The sequence below is a fragment of the Chiloscyllium punctatum genome, chromosome 32 (genome assembly GCF_047496795.1).
Source record: "Chiloscyllium punctatum isolate Juve2018m chromosome 32, sChiPun1.3, whole genome shotgun sequence".
Lineage (NCBI taxonomy): Eukaryota > Metazoa > Chordata > Chondrichthyes > Orectolobiformes > Hemiscylliidae > Chiloscyllium > Chiloscyllium punctatum.
The window spans coordinates 45,424,235-45,443,939 of record NC_092770.1 but is presented as its reverse complement, the minus strand read 5'-3'; the positions used below and the strand labels follow the sequence as shown (position 1 = coordinate 45,443,939).

The 19,705-nt window shown below is 39.8% G+C and overlaps 1 protein-coding gene and 1 non-coding gene across 3 annotated transcripts in view; both read left to right on the top strand.

Moving 5' to 3' along the window:
* The window catches only part of LOC140458133 (voltage-dependent L-type calcium channel subunit alpha-1C-like), a 703,829-nt gene that overhangs the window by 557,409 nt on the left and 126,715 nt on the right, over window positions 1-19,705 (top strand). For both annotated transcript variants that reach the window (XM_072552243.1, XM_072552244.1), the window contains exon 17: window positions 5,840-5,960. In XM_072552243.1, the coding sequence (XP_072408344.1) occupies window positions 5,840-5,960 (121 nt within the window). The remainder of the gene's footprint in view (window positions 1-5,839; window positions 5,961-19,705) is intronic.
* LOC140458314 (5S ribosomal RNA) lies at window positions 3,930-4,048 on the top strand. The gene has a single exon (XR_011953473.1). It is a non-coding gene; the product is annotated as a 5S ribosomal RNA (ribosomal RNA).

Here is a 19,705-nt window from a genome sequence, read left to right as displayed (position 1 = left end):
ACTAAGGAAGGGGCAAAACTTGACCTCCTCTTGGGAAATAAGGCATGGCAAGTGACCAAGGCATTAGTGAGGGAGCATTTGGGACCATTTACCATAATTTTATTAGTTTTAAAATAGTTATGGAAAAGGGTAGATCTGGTTCTTAAGTTAAAATTCAAAATTGGGACAAAGTCAATTTTGATCGTATTAGACAGCAAATTTCGAAAGTTGATTGAGGAAGGCTGTTAGGGATATCTGGCTATTGAGAGGCTTTCAAAAATGAGATAACGGAGAGTTCAGTCCTACTAGTGTGAAGGCCAAGGCTTGCAGGAGTAGAGAACAATGGATGATTAATGATATTGAGACTCTGGTGAAGAAAAGGAAGGAGACATATATCAGGTATAGACAAGTGGAATGAAGTGAATCCCTTGAGTGTAAAGGGTTGTAGGAGTACATTTAAGATGGAAATCAGGAGGGCAAAAATGATAGATGAAGATAGCTTTGTCTAATAAGGTTAAGGAGAATACAAAGAGATTCTACACATATGTTAAGGGCAAAAGAGCAGATAGGGAGAGAATAGGGTCCTTTAAAATCAATGAGGCCGTCTATATGTGGAACGAAAGGAAATGGGTGAGACCCTAAACTAATATTTTACATCAGTATTTACTGTGGAGAAAGACATGGAAGCTACAGAACTCAGGCAAATAAACAGTAATGTCTTGAAAAGAGTCCATATTATTGAAAAGGAGGTGCTGGACGTCTTAAAACGCATAAAGGTAGATAAATCTCCGAGACCTGATCAAGTATATCCCAGACATTATAGGAAGCTAGGGAAGACAAGCTAGGTCCTGGAATATGTGTTCATTTCTTCCATAATTTCTTATTTTCTCCTTTTAACTTTCATTATCACTGTCTGTAGTATTTACATTTGTTTTCTTCTAAAAATCTTTAGGAACTCTCTTTTTTCCCATTTCTAGCCTGTTTCGTTCTTTACTAATTTATCTCTCCTGATTAATCTTTTAATGATTCTCTGTCTTTCTTTATATTCTGTCCTATCATCTTGACACAATTATATGTTTTGTTCCTCACGTTTTCTACACCTCACCAAGCCTGATACCCATCTCCATCATTTAGTATTATCCCTCTCCATACTTCACTATACGTGCTTTCCCTAACCTGTTTGGTTAATTATGGATGGTGGTCCTCCCCTTTGAATTTTTCTTCACCATAGGAATATTCTTATTCTGAAATATTCCCTTTAAAATCTGCTGCTGCTTCTCTATTGATCTGTCCCTTAGCTTCATATCCCAGTTCACGATAGGTAACTCAACATTTCTGCTCACATAGTTGTCCTTACTTAATTTAAAACTTTGTTTTAATGGGCACTTTATCAACCGGCACTCTTGATAAACCAGAAAGTATAATATACCTCAAATGCTCAAATATCGAATATTTATGCTGTAAATAAGTCCCCACATTCAGTTTCTATTACTTCCTGTGTGTCTTTAAGAGGTTTGTTGATGTTTTTACTAGATTTTTTTTAGGGATGCTGATGTCACAAAGCCTTGCTTCGTCAGGGTTTACTGCAGTTATATATACCTCTTCATTATCTGGAATATTTGGTCAACTGTCACACTCTTGGGCCCATAGGTGCTGGTTTATAAAAAGCTTGTTGTATTAGTGTTCGAGCCAGGTTTCAACCTTACAAAATGAATGTAAAATTCAGTCATATCGTAGTCTTTGCTGTGAGGTAATCAGTTAATCTCAGCACATTACACGTTCCTGATGAAGGGCTTTTGCCCGAAACCTCAATTTTCCTGCTCCTTGGATGCTGCCTGACCTGTTGTGCTTTTTCCAGCAGCACATTCTCAACATTACACAATACCAAGTCTTGTGTACCAAGTCACAATACCAAATCTCTAGTTAGTTCCAGATGTGTTGCTCTTCGAAAAACATCATGAGAGCATTCTATGAACTCTTAAGTCAGTCTGCCTTTGCCAATTTGATTTTTTGTGTTTATGTGCCATTAAAACCATCCATAAATTATTGCGATCCTTTACCACAAGCACCTTGTATTTCATTTTGTCTCGCACTGTGGTTAGTGTTAGGTAGCCTGCAGTACATGCCTACTGGTGACTTCTTTTCCTTGCTATTCCTCATCTCCACACAAACTGATTCTACATCCTGATTTGCTGACCTAAACAGGGCTGTGCAGACTTTACAGAGAGAAAAAAAAACACATTGGAATTTGACAATCCTCACAGCCTTCAGGTAGTTGCCAAAACAATAGATTACTCATACAAGGAAACTACTTACGTCTCTTTCAGCCAAATGAGGGTGTCTCCAATCTTAACAGACTATTGTTATCCTTTGGCAGCAATACCCGAGGCTGAGGCGTTTTCCTACTGCACTTTTGCGGCCACTTCCTCAAACTTTAGTGCACCCCTCAGCACAGTCCTGGAATTTGGAATATGCAAGGCTACAACACTCTGTCAAGGTCAACTCTTTATATTGAAAGACAAACAAAGTTACAATCACACAACACCAAGTTATAGTCCAACAGGTTTAATTGGAAGCACTAGCTTTTGGAGCACCGCTTCTTCAGGTGGTTGTGGAGTGCACAATAGTAAGACACAGAATTTATAGCAAAAGTTTACAGTGTGATATAACTGAAAATATACATTGAAAAATACCTTGACTAAAACCTGGTGTTGTGTGATTTTTAACTTTGTACACCCCAGTCTAACACCGGCATCTCCAAATAAAGTTGATTCTGTCAGGTGGTTCCCTGAGCACTGTCAAATCATTTGGCAGAATGTCTCATCACTAGAACTTACTAATTTGGCTGGTGAAAAGAAGGCCACTACCCTTCAGAGCCTTCAGAAATGCCCAAACTCTCTGCACTGCATTCTGTTCTTAAAGTGGCTTCAATGGTGATGAGACTGTTGCATTTTTCCTTCTGATATGTGCTTTTGCAAAGAAGGTCTGGTTTTTGTTGAGGTTCATCCCATGGCTCAGGACTCAGTGCTTTATGGGCTGTTCCCTGGAGTGCACACTGAGACAAACATTTGTGACAGACTCCTTAAATTTGGCAAAGACCATACAAACCTATATATCAAGTGCTGTTTCGACATTGCCTATTTTTCAACATGCCTCTGAAAGAAGCCATTGATATTTGCACTCAATCATTGTATCATCGCAATCTAAATGTGACACGAGTGTCTGAATCTGTTTTCATCAACATCATTAACTTGGGAATTCAGTTTCAATCTGCCCACATTAATGAGGTTGCCATGAGATTTCCTCTAAGGCCAACTCTTGCTCACAATTTAATCAGTTATCGTGAGAAAAATGTCTTAAATTGAAAGACCATTACCTCCTACTACTTGTTCTTTCTATACATAGATGACAAATTTGCAACATTTGAATCAGCAGCTGCAAAGAAGTTTTTTACATAGTTTAATAAATGACATCCTGAGCTCAAACGTAATGTTGAATCGGAGCAACGGAAATTGTTCCTGTTTCTTGATTTGTTTATGGCTGCCCCGATTAAATCATCACTCACTATATACTTTGAAAAGGCATACAGCTACCATATTGGTCCCTGAAAGGTGCCCAGTGCATATCAAATTACCCTGGAAAGGGAAAATGTCTCAAAAGTTTGAACAACAGATGAAGCAAGCTGTCTCATGCTCCTACATTGTGGCAAACACACAAGTGGCATTCTCAATGAGTAGGATGTCGCTGTCCAGCCAAACAGGTGCTTTACCATAAAATTGAGTAATATAGTATATTAGTTGCAGTGATGACGTGGATATAAGCCATACACTCAAATGACTGGTAGATGATATTAAACAAGACAATCATGCTGCACCACCCTATGCATGGAAACACCAAACACCATGTGCAATATTAGCTGTGGTTGTGCTATTAGACAATGTTTGGGAAGTACCTACGGCCATACTAGTCTGAAAATGCCCGATCTCGTCTGATCTCGGAAGCTAAGCAGACTCAGGCATGGTTAGTACTTGGATGGGAGACCGCTTGGGAATACCAGGTGCAGTAGGCACGGTGGCATAGTGGTTAGCACTGCTGCCTCACAGCACCAGAGACTCGGGTTCAATTCCCGCTTCAGATGACTGACTGTGTGGAGTTTGCACATTCTCCCCATGTCTGCGTGGGATTCCTCCGGGTTCTCTGGTTTCCTCCCACAGTCCAAAAATATGCAGGTTAGGTGAATTGACCATGCTAAATTGCTCATAGTGTTAGGTGAAGGGGTAAGTGTAAGGGAATGGGTTGCGCTTTGGCGAGTCACTGTGGACTTGTTGGGCCGAAGGGTCTGTTTCCACACTGTAAGTAATCTAATCTAATCTAACCCTGAATGTGCAAAGAATTACTTGGTGAATTGTTAGCCCAAATTGCACTGTGATTCAGTTGTGTGTGTTAGATGCTCCATATATTCATATACAGGACCCTTTTCTTATTAGGCAAAAGGAATTAGTGCATAGAAAGCATCTTTTTCACTGAGGAAAGAGTCATGGAGACTGCCAATCTCTGATTAATTACCCATAGCAATGCCCTGACTGATCAGAGTTTATGTACCTGATTGTGTTTCATCACCTGAATAAGGTTGACACTTAACAGTTCTTGCTCCATCTTCTCATCATGGTCCAATTTATCGGCACCTTTGTCTCATTCCATATAAATTGTTATTCCCTTTCGATCGTTGATTTCTTGCATCCCAGTCCTGATGAATGAAAGATGAATAGTTTCAAATTTATGGCAATGATTATTTTAATATTGCTGAAAACCATATTTTGTCAAAGCTTTTTATCTTGCATGCACATGACAATTTATAAGAAATAGCAAAGGGAAGGGAAAAGTAATATTTGTACGGTATGTAAAGAGAGTGCAGATTATTGGTGTGTGCAATGTGATTGATGGAGGTGTTGGCATAGCAGTTAGTGATGATTGACAATTAATTGCCAAGAATTGTTTAAATTTGAAACCAGACTGGTTAACTCTGATTCTGCTGTGCTCTTCCAGCATCACTAATCCAGAATCTGGTTTCCAGCATCTGCAGTCATTGTTTTTACCTCTGATTGTCAAGGAGTACACTGAGGAATGAATCAAAGAATGGCTCTAACCTAATTCACTGAGTTGAAACAGGTTGTGTACATGTTCTTTATGTCTGCAAAAAGAGGGCTTTGTGTATGAATGTATGTGTCTTGCAGCACCACAACTGTGCCATACTATGGGCTATAATGATGATCCTAAATTGATTGTCAGTAAAATTCTTTGCACACTTGGGATTATTTTTAGAGACTGCTGTCCAATCACAGAATTGCATTTAATGTTAGACTCTATATTGTGAGTTTTGCAATAGACACATCAAAGCTATCCTATGGGATAATGGCTGTCCTGATCAAAACATTTCTTGCTGTATATCGTTGCAAATTCTTGACTAGGTCTAAGTCTAAAACTTTTTGTCCAAAAAAAGTGTCCAGTCTATCTGACATTGCCTGAAGATGAAGCAAGCTATTTATGCTGCCAAAATGCAGTAACAACATGAATGATGTTTACCACCAACAGGATGTTGTCATTCAAGTTAAAAAAAATGTTCTGCTTATGTCACAAATTAGTCCTTTGTCATGCAAATTTCAATGCCAGTGTGGTAATCAATGTGTAGGCTGTAAATTCTCAAAACTGCAGATTATGTAAACATGACTTTAGTTATTTTGCATATTGTGTTGTGTTTGCTCTCTGGTTCTTGCATGTGTTTTTCATTGTATATGTCAGGTTTACACCCCTTGTTAACTTTTCTGCATATTCTGATTTTTTTTTAAAAACTATGTTTTAGGAACTCTAGCCCAGAAAAATCAACTGATAATGAAAAGCAACCAATAGAAGAGGAGAAGAAATTGGAGAAAATTGAACTAAAGACGATCACTGCAGATGGAGATGTGCCTCCTGCTACAAAGGTTTGTTTGCATATTTTCCTTCTTCATTAAGGTAAAATGTATGATACACAAATATTACCTTGAAACCAAATCCATAACAATTTGAGGGATGTTCTTTTCAGAATATTCAGAATTGAAATTCAAATAAAGTACTTAAGCATTGGCCTAGATGTCCTAGTCAGCAGTGAAATAGAGTGTATTGTTGCTGCCAATGAAGTGCTCTGATAGTATTATTTTTTTCTCTGCGATTTTCAAGTCACATCTGAAGCAGAAATGGATGGCAGAGCCACTTGAAGGTAAATTCAGTGAGTGTACAGATTCGGAAGAAGGGGAAAGAATGCTTCATTTTGTACAGTGCGTAATTTGAGTAACTCACAGTTTAAGCAGCGCATTCTCTTTTTTGTTTGTTGTGAAAAGAGGAAGATTGGATTGAAATGTGATTATGTGCAACTGCCTTTCTGGTGTGTTACAGTCATGTGACCTCTACAATGAGGCACATACAATGCAGGCTACCATCATACAAGCACTTCAATAAAAATATAATATAGACCAGACTGCTACCTTGTGAATACACAACACAGATTTTCTCATTTCTGGGTAGTTGCAAATGGGACATATGTTGGGAGCTATGGACGAGGACCCTGTTGAAGTCCTAACATCAAAATAAGCTAATGCCTTAATTCCTGGAACACATTGCAAATAGAACCACAGAAACATAAAAAGTAGCAGCAGGAGCAAGTAATCAGCCTCTCAAACCTGCTCGACCATTCAATATGAGCATAACTGATCCCACTTTCTGCACAAATCTTTTAATCCCTTCATACCTAATAACTATATCTGATTTATTTTTGAAAACATTTGCTTATTTGGTTTAAACTGCTTGCTACGGCAGAGAATTCCACAGGCTCACCACTATGTAGGTGAAGGAATTTCTTCTCATCTCATTCCTAAATGGCATACCCTATAACGTTTGATGGTGACCCCTGGTTATAGATTTCCTGGTCATTGAGAACGTGCTTCTTGTGTTTACCCTGTTAAGTCCTATTAGAATTTTATAGGTTTTTATGAGATACCCCTCATTCTTCTGAAATCCTGTGAATATAGTCCTAACTGATCTAGTTTCTCTTCATTTGTCAGTCCTGCCATCTCAGAACTCATGCTGGTAAACCTTCTTTGCACTCTCTCCATAGTCAGACCATTCTTCTTCAGATAAGGAGACTAAAACTGGCCACAATTGTGGACTCACCAAGGCACTGAACAATTGCAGCAAGACATGTGTTCCTGTACACAAATCCTCTCGCTATGAAGGGCAACACATCAGTTTTCTTCATGTCTGCTGCACCTGCGTGCTTATTTTGAATGACTGGTGTAAAAGACACCCTAATCTTGATGCACCACCTTCTTTCCCAATCTGTCACCATGCAGAAAATAATTTGACTTTCTGTTTTTGCTTTCAAAGTGGATAATGTCACATTCATTCATATGACACTTGATCTGCCCTGCATTTGCCCATTCACTCAACTTTTCCAAATCATACTGAAGCATCTCCCAGACAATTCACCCTCCCACCTGGTTGTGTGTAATCTGCAACAGGGTATTTCATTTAGTTGTCTCATCTAAATCTGTCTACATATTGTGTATATGTCTCCAACCTCCAGCTCAGAGCAAGATTTGGGCCTGATTCTTAGGATTTTGCTGGATATTTACTCAGGTAGTTTAAAACTGTTTAATGCCTGGCCTAATAGCTATGTAACACAATTGAGCATGATCGCAATTACCTCACCTGGCTACTTGACTACAAACAGAAGTTCTCATACATTATCAACTGTTTGTCATACTTGACAGTCTTTGCCTGTACAGACTGTCATGTTATAGAAAATGTAATAGAAAATCATGCAATAGAAATAATGGGGCCTATGAGAAAAACAGGAGTTGGTCCTAATCACCAACAATACCAGTAAAAATCAAAATGAACATTAGCCTAACACAAATGATAGCACAGCATAAGTAGGTTTTGACCTGTTGTAACTGATCCGTTGTATTGTACTATATAGTGAAGTTCATCAGAATCTTCAACTGGTATACCTGCTGGTATACCTACATTCTGGCTGCACTACATTCTAGCCAGTCTTCTGATCTCATCCAATGGTAACACTGCAGAATTCCAAATGAAACCTGTTGAATCTTAATTTCTTTCGCTAAGAGTTAGATTTGTCAAGTCTTTCGAAGGGTGTCACATTGTGATGCTTGGGAATGTCTATCACCTTATTTTACAAAACCCACTTAATTTATTACCTACTCCAACCTTAGGTGCTCCTCTCTCACAATCTAACACCACCATACCATGCACCATTTCCAAAAAACTCACCACTTCCTGGATATCCCAGAATTAACCAATATCTGTGGTTCAGCGCCATCTTTAAAAAGATATTGTGCACCCAGACAACAGCTGTCAGTTTGGAGCTGTCCTGCATGGTTCCTGACATTTGTCCTGAGCGTGGCAGACAATGGAAGATTGGTGCCTCTCTTTGTGGGCAGGGACATGGAGATGCTGCTGATGGTAATGGAGTGATGCAAAAGCAGGACATCCTTTTCTCCCAGGCCAACAGGGGATACCATTCTACTGGAGCCACGTCAACCTGGACTAGGGTTACCATCCAGGCTAGTGTAGTCACAACCATCTGAAGGAACACACAGAATGTAGGAAGAAAATCAATGACTTTCTCCACTCTTTTCATTGATACGTCACACTCACTCTATCTCTGCTGCTGTACACACCATTTCTTGCAACGTCTTCTGTACTCACTCTCATCCTCGCTAACATCTGTCCCTGACTAGACCGAATCTCTTCTGCACAGCCTACACCCTCTCAGGGCATCTCCACACATGCACCAAAAGTAATATTGTGCCACCCACCTTTCTCTCCCTCACCAACTATGTGCAGAGTTTCCTGACTCACCATCCCAAGCAGCTGACTAACCATGTCAAAGCCCCCGTACTGTTTTTTTTTGCAGTTGGGTTACCTTACTGATTAGTCATTGAAACAGATTCACATGTGTATGCAGATATTCTTTAACATCTAAACATATTTTTTAAAAAAGCAGGGAAAAAAATCTTTTCATACAAACAACAAAGCCTAGTTTCAAACTGTTCTTAACACTGTTCTTTTACTATTTCAGTTTCAGTGAAATTTCACTCTTATCTCAACTCTTTAAGTTTTTAAATTAACAGATTGCTCCCAATTTCTTGTCCTCAGGCTGTAAAGACATTTTCACAACGTTTTTCCAAGTCCACTAACACAAACATTTTACAATATCTTTCACAAAGCTCTTCACAAGAAAGCACACAAGTCGACTAATCACATGATGTCGACGCGGAGTCCAGTCTTCCATGCACAGTGATACCAAGTGCAAGGGATGAGAATCGCGTAACAGCAAACTGGAGTTCACTTTATAAAAAAATGTTGACAATTCACAAATTGCGCTACAGACAAATTGCGTTTAATTAACACGCATTATAGGAGAACTACCCGTAGTCTTTGAATCATGGTGCTCTCACAATGTATATGTTGTTGACTGTTTATCTGAGTGATATGGCTTTCGCAGGGATTATTGTTCCCATGTCAGTTGTTGCTGTGGTATATGTTGCTCTTCTGCTTCAATTGTTGGATTTCTGTAAACCCCTGGGACTGATAGTCAATCTGTGGGCTGGGCAAATTGGTGGGTTTATATCTTATTGATCAGCTACCTGTGGCTGAGGTGCACCTTTTCTAGTTCTGCGTGTATTACTGCAGTTACTGTAGCATGTCTGGTCATTCACTTCTACTGCCTATAATCATGATGAAAATTGCTCTGTGTGGGTTACAGGTTGCCACTTGCAGTGGATTTTGTTGAAGTTGTTGGAGATTTGTAATATTACTGACTCTCCAACATTCGTATCTGATAATGGTTTGTAATTTGGAATTTAATTTTCTGACATTTCACCTTGATATTGACACACACCCCTGTTGCCACTTCTGGTTTCAGAACTTTTTTTTACTTTTGAAAGAATAATTTGGGTTGGGTGCAACATATGATATTAATCTTTCTAATTAAGTCTATTGTTCCACTCAAGGATTGCCTTGCATACAAAGGCAATCCTTGAGTGCTTTGTGCTAATTTTGCTTGATTTCTTTATTGTCTTTTGACTATTTTCACTGCTTCCTCAGTTTTTCCATTGAACATTTTAGTTTATTCCGTTTATGGGATGTCACTGGCTGGGCCAACATTTATATCCCATTCTTCTTTGTCCTGGGGAAGATGGTGGTGAGCTACTTGCTTGAATTGTAGCCCATTTGGTATAGGTAAATTTATAATGGAAGGGAGGGAATTCCAGTAAGTTGACCCAGTGACACTTAACAGACTACAATATATCTCCAAGTAAGGATGATGAGTGACTTAGACAGGAACTTGCAGGTCTTGGTGTTTTCATCCATCTATCATCCTTGTCCTTCTGAATGAAAGAGTTGTCCAAGGAGCTTTAGTGACTTACTGCAGAGCATCTTGTAAATAGTACACACTGGTGGATCAGTGATGAATGACTGAGTATTGATGATGATGGATCAAATGTCAATCAAGAGTGCTCTCTGTCTTGCAAGATGTTGAGTTTTTTGAAAATTGTTGGAACTGCTGTCATCCAGGAAAGTGAAAACTATTCCACCACACTCCTGATTTGTCCTTTGTAGATGTTTGACAGAAATGGGAGAGACAGGAAGTGAGTTATTTGATGCAGAATTCTACTCTCTGACCTGATCTTGCAGCCACAGTATTTACATGGTTGAATTAGTTCAGTTTCTGTTCAATGGAAGTACCCAGGATGTTGATAATGGAGAATTGAATAATGGTAATTTCATTGAACATCAAGGGGTAATAGCTAGATTCTCTCTTGTTGCATATGGTCATTGCCTGGTAATTGTGTCATGCAAATGTTGCTTTCCACTGATCAGCCCAGGCCTGAATATTGTCCAGATCCTGCTGCGTATGGACACAGATTGCTGCAGTATGTGAGGACTCGCAAATGGTATTGAACATTGTTCATTTATCAACAAACATCCCCACTTCTGACCTTGTGTTCGAGGGAATGTATTTGATGAAGCAACTGAAGGTGATTAGAGATCACTCTGGCGAACTACAGAGATATCCTGGAGCTGAGACGAGTGACTTCCAATAACAATAAACATTTTCCTTCATGCTTGATATGACACTAACCAGTGGAAAATTTTCCATCTAACTCCCCATTGATTCCAGTTTTGCTAGGATTCCTTGTAGTCAGACTCTGTCAACTGTGACCTTGATGTCAAAAGCAATCACTGTCACATCACCTCTGGAATTCAGCTTTTGTCCCTGTTTGTATGTTTTAATAAAGTCAGGAACTGAATGGCCCTGGTGTGATGATGATGCTCCTTTAACAAGGTTATGTTGTCTGTGATGTCTTTTTCATAGGGGTAGTAAAGACACAGGTTATGAAATGTCTGGGTTTATCTACTTGAAGAATTTTTAAAAAAACATTTTGTACAATGCAAGGGGGGGGGGGGGGGGGGAAGTGGTCAGTTCTCCCAGCTCACCTCCACTCTGATTTGGTTTGGTTTTGTTTTAGCAAGCAGTCAGGTTTTGAGGCCATTGGTCAAAGAAACAACTCCATGCTGATCCTCTCTTTCTCTCTCTCTCTCTCTCTCTCTCTCTCTCTCTCTCTCTCTCTCTGACATCTCGTCTGTAAGACGCTGTGTTTGATTTTATCTTTTTTGGGGTGTTTATGGCGATGTTGCAGTATTTGGAACAGTATTATTAACTTGTGATAAAGTCAATTGGGTTTTCAAATAGTTATATTATGCTGTATTCTGTTCTGTTTTGTTTGTATTTCATTTGGTAATCTTGCAAATAAATTCTGTTTTGTTTGAAACAGGGTGGTTGGGCCAGCTGCATCACTCCTGCAATATCCACTCTACACCTGCTTAAAACAACTAGAAACGTTAGGGTCTGGGCTACCTTCTTGAAATGTTTTGAGAGGGTCTGGTTTGGTCCATAACGCTGGCAGAACCCAAATTTAGCATCATACAGGAGGTCTTGTGAAGATGACATATCGTGTTGAATTTCCCACTCATTCATGAAGCAAATAAGTTATTTATTCATAAACTGTGGGCCATTGTTGCTCATCACAATATTACAAATGACCTAAAGGGTGAAGTGTGATTTTAAGCACTTATTAGTCTCAGTGATTGTCATTGAAGCTAGTTAGTCTACCTGTTAGTAGCCAGAATAGTAGCCTTCAGTGATAAAATAATCAGTTCTGCAAGGGCAAAGAGTCAACTTCGAGCTTCAGCCATGGTCCGTGTGAGTTGTCATGTATCATCTGCCTTCTTAACTTGGTGTTCATTACAAATACTGCACGCTGGTGTGGTCTTCAATTGCATTGCTCATACTTGGCTAATGGATCACATTTCTTGCCTTCCTCAGATGTGACTTAGATTTTGGGCAGCTTGCATAGATGCGTGTTAGCATATTTCCTCTCAACCCCTTGTGGATAATGATTCTTATTTCCTTTGTAGAATATGACACTTGGACTGTCAATTCAACTCTGGATGGTCAATACTCTTTTATGTGTCCTTGATGTTTTCAAATCATTCTTTCATCACTATTTCTTTTAAAACCTGAAGAGTTGTATCTTATTGTGTAATTTGCTTAATTTGAGCAAGAAATTTGACTGTTAGATTCAGTATCTCTGCTGAGTTGATAACTTCCAGACTATGTGAAACTATTACTTCACATTGCCTTTGAAAGATTTTACATTCTCTTGTAGCATCCGCTACTTTGTTCATCAGAAGTGCTGATCTTGACAGTCTGTCTATGGTGTACATCTGCTTCTTTTACATGTATATAACATCCAGATGATATCACTGTAACCATAGTAACTTTCTTTGAGGACACTTTGGAGCAGATAGCAACAGCTTGAGGAAAATGCTTGTAGTTTTACTCAACTATCACTTCATCTCTTCCAAGTAGGTATTGATGAAAATGTTAACTAGCAAAGACAATGGCCAGGCACTTTTTTCAACCTGAGCATAGTGTTGTTCTCATTGTGTTGACACTTCTAGAAGTGCAACTGTTTTTCCTCCTGCATTAGGGTTGCTTGAAGACCTATCTTACCAATGATCATTTACAGCATTTACATCATAGTATTTCAGCACTGGTGTTGCCATCACAAATTACTTGATTTTAAAGAATGCTGATTCATGATCCATGCCCAGTGCCATTCAATGTCCTTGGTCATGAGTTTGATATAAACGTTCAAATTCTGATGACAAGTTGGATAAGAGTTTTGCTAAATAGTTTGTGAATCGAACTGATCGTTAAACAGTTTTTACATCTGTTTATTTCTGTATTGCTGCTATAGCTGTGACTTCTTTGAGATCTGGGTGAAGTCCTTTTGCTGTTAGTACTTAGCCTATGTACATGACTTTGAGCATCTTTAATTACAATTTTCTTCTCTTTCAACTTCATGTTTATTTCATGAACTCTGTCATACAGTTGCACTAGATTTTGTTCTTGGTTGGCAATGCTTCTTCCATTCTATCTGTACATCCATAAGCTAGCAAATCATCCACTACAGCTTCCACGTGAAGAAGTTCACTTGCTATCTTATGTTGCCTGTGTCAATACTCCTCTGGAGCTATAAGCAACCATCAGCATCTCCTGAAAGATATCCAGATTGTAGTTAGAAAGCTGTGCTTTCATCAAGCTTCACTTGTCAGTAAGCATCCTCCAAATCCAGGGCAGGAAAAACTCTTGCTTTAGTAATCTGTGGCAAAATTATTTCCTCAGTTAGCATAAACAGTGGGATATTTCCACAGCCATTTTGAGATCCTTCAGGTCAGTGCATTCTTTCAGCCTTAAAGATTGCTTCATTGGTAGCATTCTGTGTGAAAGTTATCATTTTCTTGATTACTCCTTCCTTTAGCAGCTCTTTCATCTTGGCTTTCAGGTTGACCTTGAGAGCAGCTGGAACTGTTTTTGGCAGATGTTGAATTGGTTTTACACTCTTATCTCTTATCAGTATGTTACAACACATGAAAAGGGTCACACTGAGCCCAAAACGTTAACTATAATTTCTCTCTACAGATTCTGCCAGACCTGCTAAGTTCTCCCAACAGTTTTTGTTTTTGTTTCTAATTTCCACCAACTGCAGTCATAGCATCATAGGGTAATAGTGTCATACAGCATGGAAACAGACCTTTCAGTCCAAACTAGTCCACACCCAATCTAAACTAGTCCCATCTGCCTACATTTGGTGCAGATTCCACCAAACCTTTCCTATTCATATATTTATCTGAATGTCTTTTAAATGTTGTAACTGTACTTACATCCACCATTTCCTCTGGCAGTTCATTCCATACAATAACCACTTGAATTCCCCCACCTTAGGGAAGAAACCTTTCCTATTCAACTTTTCTATGTCGCTCATGACTTTATAAACCTCTATAAGGCCGCTCTCAACCTCCTATTACTCCAGCTTATTTTTATAACTCAAATCCTCCATTCATGACAACATCCTGGTAAATCTTTTCTGAACCCACTGCAGTTTAATAATATCTTCTTATAACATGGTGACCAGAACTGCACACGTACTCCTGAAGAGACCTCACCAACGTCGTGTACAATATGAACATGACATCCCAACTCCTATACTTGAGGTCTGAACAACGAAGGCAACCATGCTAAATGCCTTCTTAACCACACGGTCTACCTATAACACAAATTTTGAAGAATTATGTCCCTGAACCTCTAGGTCTCTCTGTTCTAAAACACTTGCAAGGGCCCTACCATTAAATGTGCAAGTCCTGCCCTTGCTTGTTTTACCAAAGTGCAGTACCTCACATTTATCCAAATTAAACTCCATCTGCCACTCCTCAGCCCACTGACCCAATTAATCAAGATCTATTTGTAATCTTAGATAACCTTCTTCACTGGCAACTATGCCACCACTTTTGGTGTCATCCCCAAATTTACTAACCATGTCTTCTATATTCTCATCCAGATTGTTTAAATAAATGACAGACAAAAGTCAACCCAGTCACAGGCTTAATTTTTCGATCACTGTGTTGATTTTCTTTGCACTGGGCTGTGAAGGTCATGATGGTAAATGGTACTTTGGTGTCTATCTGAAACTGCATTTGACTCGATATTGTACATCTGCAGTTACCATTTCAACAACAACAACCACTTATCAAGATGACTGAACTGACCTGTTATGTGTAGAGTGATTCATAAGAGTCAGGTGATATCATTCTTGTGGCCTTGAATAGTTATTTTCGGCAATTTCTTCTAGCCACACCCTATTGTGAAAAATGATCCATCTCTTTTCAGTGAGAACACTGCTTTTCCTTTTCTGAGCATACCTTTTTTTGTCTAATTTCTCCTGCAGCATTTTCATTCTGCTTTTATGTATGATTGTTCTTGCACTTTGGGACTAGAGTATCTGCCAATATAATGCAAGGCCTGGTTTGTCCTGCCATGTATGTGCTCTAGCTGCAAATTTACATTTTTACACAAGTCAATTGCTTTCCTGAAAGTATGCTTCTCCTCTACTCTCAATTTGGGGATCTTTTGTGTCTAGTACAATCTTGCCTTTAATGAGATCACCTTTTGGTTGCACAAATAGACAGGATTCTGCAAGCAGGCTGAGTTAATTAAATTGCAGATTGATCAATTGATTATTTTTATTAGTTTCCTGGGATCCTAATATTGAACACATACCATTCATAAGTTATGTTCACTCGGAGTATAAACATGCCTTTCTGATTTGCAGAATTTTGACAGTCTGTTTCTGATGCTCTTCAGAGAGATTTAGTGAAGTACACTTTAAAACAGTCTCTTCACAGCACTGACAGGACTGTATCTACTAGCTTGTTAAACAGATATATTGGTATTTAATAATTTTTCTATTGTATGGAAAGAATTGCTGGGTTCACTTCATATCACCTGTTATCTTGATCAGAGCTAGAAGATAGTGTTGCAGCCATTTGTGTCTTACCCTGTATTTTAGGTGTGACCTTTGTTTATTTGTTCATTTTCAGTTTCTTTCAACTGCTTGCTGCAACTTTCACAATTCTGATCCTGCATGAGTTTCTGTCAGTAATTATGCTTTTTTAAAATAGTTCTTCAATACTCAATGTGAACACTACTTATGACACAATGTTCTGTGTTCACAAAACAGTAGTCTGGTCTGCACTTTATCTTTATTGAAATGCTTATGAGATGGCTGTCTTTAGTCTGTGCACCTCATTGTAGAGGTCACTTGACTATATCTGACCAGAAGAGACATTTGGATATAATTATACTTCAGTACAAACAATTTGGGTTTTTGTGATAAGGAGACAGTAAGGACTGCAGATGCTGGAGCCAGAGTCATTTGATATGAAGCTGAAAAAGCTCAGCAGGTCAGATAGAATCTGAGAAGCAGGAATGTCAACATTTCAGGTTGAAACCCTTTGTCAGGACTGGAGTGGGGAAGGAAGTCCAGAAATATACAGAGGGAGGGAGGTGGGGTTGGCGGAAAGAATAGTTGGGAGGTGATAACTGGATGCAGGTAGGGCGTTATTATGATTAGTTTGTGGGAAGGGTGGAGCAGATAGGTGAGTAGGAAGATGGACAGGTTAGGGTCGGGTCAGGGAGGCGAGGAGGAGGGGCGGGGCTAGACATGGGATAAAGCTGGGGGAGGAGGGATTTTGAAGTTGGTGGATTCAATGTTGAGATCATTGGGCTGTAAGCTTTGCAGGCAAAATATAAGGTGTTGTTCCCCCAGTTTCCATTTGGCCTCACTCTAACAGGGAAGGAGGACAAGGTTGGATATATGGCCAGGGGAGTGGGAAGGGAATTACAATGGTTGGCAACTGGAAAGTTCACATTGGTTAATGCATGAAAAGCGCCAATGCTCCACAAACCGGTCCCCGAGTCTACGTTTGGTCTCCCCAATAAAGAGGAGACCACATCAGGGGCAACAGTTGCAAGAGATAAGGTTGGATGATATGCAGCTGAATTTCTTTTGGATCTGGAACAATTGTTTAGGCCTGTGATGAACTCGGCCAGACGACTTAAAACATTCTTTAGCAGGCAGTCCAGACTATAACTTAGCAATTTGTTCCAGTAAGTGTACAGTGAAAATTATCTGGATTAGGTTAGCGAGGTTGACTACCAAGTTTAAAGCAGACAAAAGATTTATTCACAAAATTACACAATGAAACACAAAGAACAGAATAAAGAACCCCTACAGAACTCAGTCTATCCAAACTAGACTTATATATGCTATTCTGAATGTACACAGCAGTCCAAATAAGCAAACCCCCTTTAAAACATAGTACAAAAAAGGGTCAGATGCTTACAGGTTGAAGTTAGAAGGGCAGAAGAGAGAATTTCCACGCAGCTCACTGTTGAACTCCTAACCAATTCTGGACCGAACTAAACCGGTCAGCCAGAAAGCTGACCAATCCCCTTTCACTCTACAGGTCACTCTAAAACATGACTACTTTGGCCTGAAGTCTCATCTGTTTTCATATAAACAAAAGACCTCTCAAAATCCTTTTCATCTCTGTACCAAACCAGTCTGATCAGAACCCAGCTTGCTTTATTACCCCTCCTTAAAAAATCAAGGACAGAGTATCCTTGAGCCAAGGAACAGCTTTTAGAAAAATGGACAGGGCCATGGAGAAAGGTGATAGGGGAGGTGTAAGGGCAAGTGTTGCACCTCTTGCTGTTGCAGGAAATGATACTGAGTGTGGTAGAATAGTTGGTGAGGAGTGTAGAGTTGATGAGGGAGTCGCGGTGTGAATGGTTCCTGCGGAAAGTGGATATGGGTGGGAAAGGAAATACTTTTTTGGTGGTACGGTCTGATTGTACATGACGGAAATATCAGATGATGATGCGTTGGATTCAGAGGTTGGCGGGGTAATATGTGTGGATGAAGGAGACCTTATCCTTTTTGTTGTTGGGGCGAGGGATTTTTTGGGCAGAAGTGTGGGAGATGGAGGAGATGCTGTTGAGGGCACGCTTAATTACTGAGGTGGGGAAACTACAGCCCCTAAAGTAGGAGGATATCTTGGATGTCCTGGAGTGGAACGCCTCATCTTGGTAGCAAATGCAGTGAAGTGGAGGAATTGGAATCATGGGATAGCTTTTTTGCAGGAGGGTGGATGAGAGGAGGTGAAGTCAAGGTAGTTGTGGAAGTCAGTGGTTTTGAAATAGATATCAGTGGTGAGTTGGTTTCCGGAGATGGAAATGCAGAGATCTAGAAAGGGGAAGGAGGTATCAGAAATGGTCCAGGTGAATTTGAAAGTGGGGTGAAAGGTGTTCGCAAAGTTGATGAACTGCTTGAGCTCCTCACGGGAGCACAAGGCAGCACCAATGCAGTCATCAATACAGCAGAGGAAGAGGTGAGGGATGGTGCCGGTGTAGTTGTGGAATCCTCCAAAGAGTCAGGCATAACTCGGACCCATCCGGGTGACCATGGCTACCCCTTTGGTTTGTCGGAAGTGGGAGGAATCAAATGAAAAATTGTTGAGTGAGGACCAATTCTACCAGGCGAATGAGTGTGTCAGTGGAGGGGGACTGGTTGGGCCTGTGGGAAAGGAAGAAGTGGAGGACCTTTAGGCCCACAATGGGGAGGATACAGGTAGAAAGTGCCTGTACATCCGTGGTGAAGATGAGGTGTTGGGGCCCAGGAAATTGAAAGTCTTGAAAGAGGTGGAGGGCATGGATTGTATCTCGAATGTAGGTAGGGAGTTCCTGGACCAAAGGGGGAAAAACAGAGTCAAGGTAAGAGGAGGTCAGCTCAGTGGGGCAGGAGCAGGCAGAGACAATGGGTCAACCAGAGCAGGCAGAGACAGAGGCTTGACTGGTGCAGTCAGGTTTATGGATTTTGGGTAGGAGATAGAAATAGGTGGTGTGGGTTTGGGGACCTATCAGGTTGGAGGCTGTAGATGGGATCTCCTGATGTGATGAGATTGTGATGGTCTGGTAGGCGATGGCTTGGTGATCAGAGGTAGGGTCATATTCAAGGGGAAGGTTGTGACTCTTTCTAATTTCAACTTGTATTTCACAATGAGGTGGAAGTAAGGAGACTACTCATTGAAGGATAAGCACATACCCTGATTGGCTGAGCCATATGACTTGTTGTAATTTCTATGTAAAACTAAGTAAATTCACCTCCATGTGACTTAAATAATACGATGACCTTAGATTTTATGGACATCACATGATTTTGACCATTTAACCACATCTGATTTAAGCTAATATAATTCAGGATGATATAATTCAAATCATAGCTTTATTATACTGACATTCATTTTCTAAGATGAATATGAAAAGTTCAAATAATGTTAACTTATTTGAAAATAGTGTGGAACTAGCTAATTACACATCCTTTTCAACCTCACCAAGTATACTTATGTGAAATAGCATAAACATTCTGATGAAGATTTTTCTAATGACTTACATCAACAGTAGTTTTGCTGGATCTATGTCTAAATTAGGCTTGGCATCGCTTTCTGAGCTAAAGGGACATAGCGACAGGAAGGTCTCGTAAAAGGTTATCCAGGGCTATATTAAGTGATGCAGGACAATAATTCCGTTAATGTACTGCTGTTAGTGTTTGCAACTAAATTCCTGTATGTCCCAGTTGGTTGAAGTTGATCACACATTTGAAAATTGAATATTAGCTGGTTAGAGCCATCTGCAGCA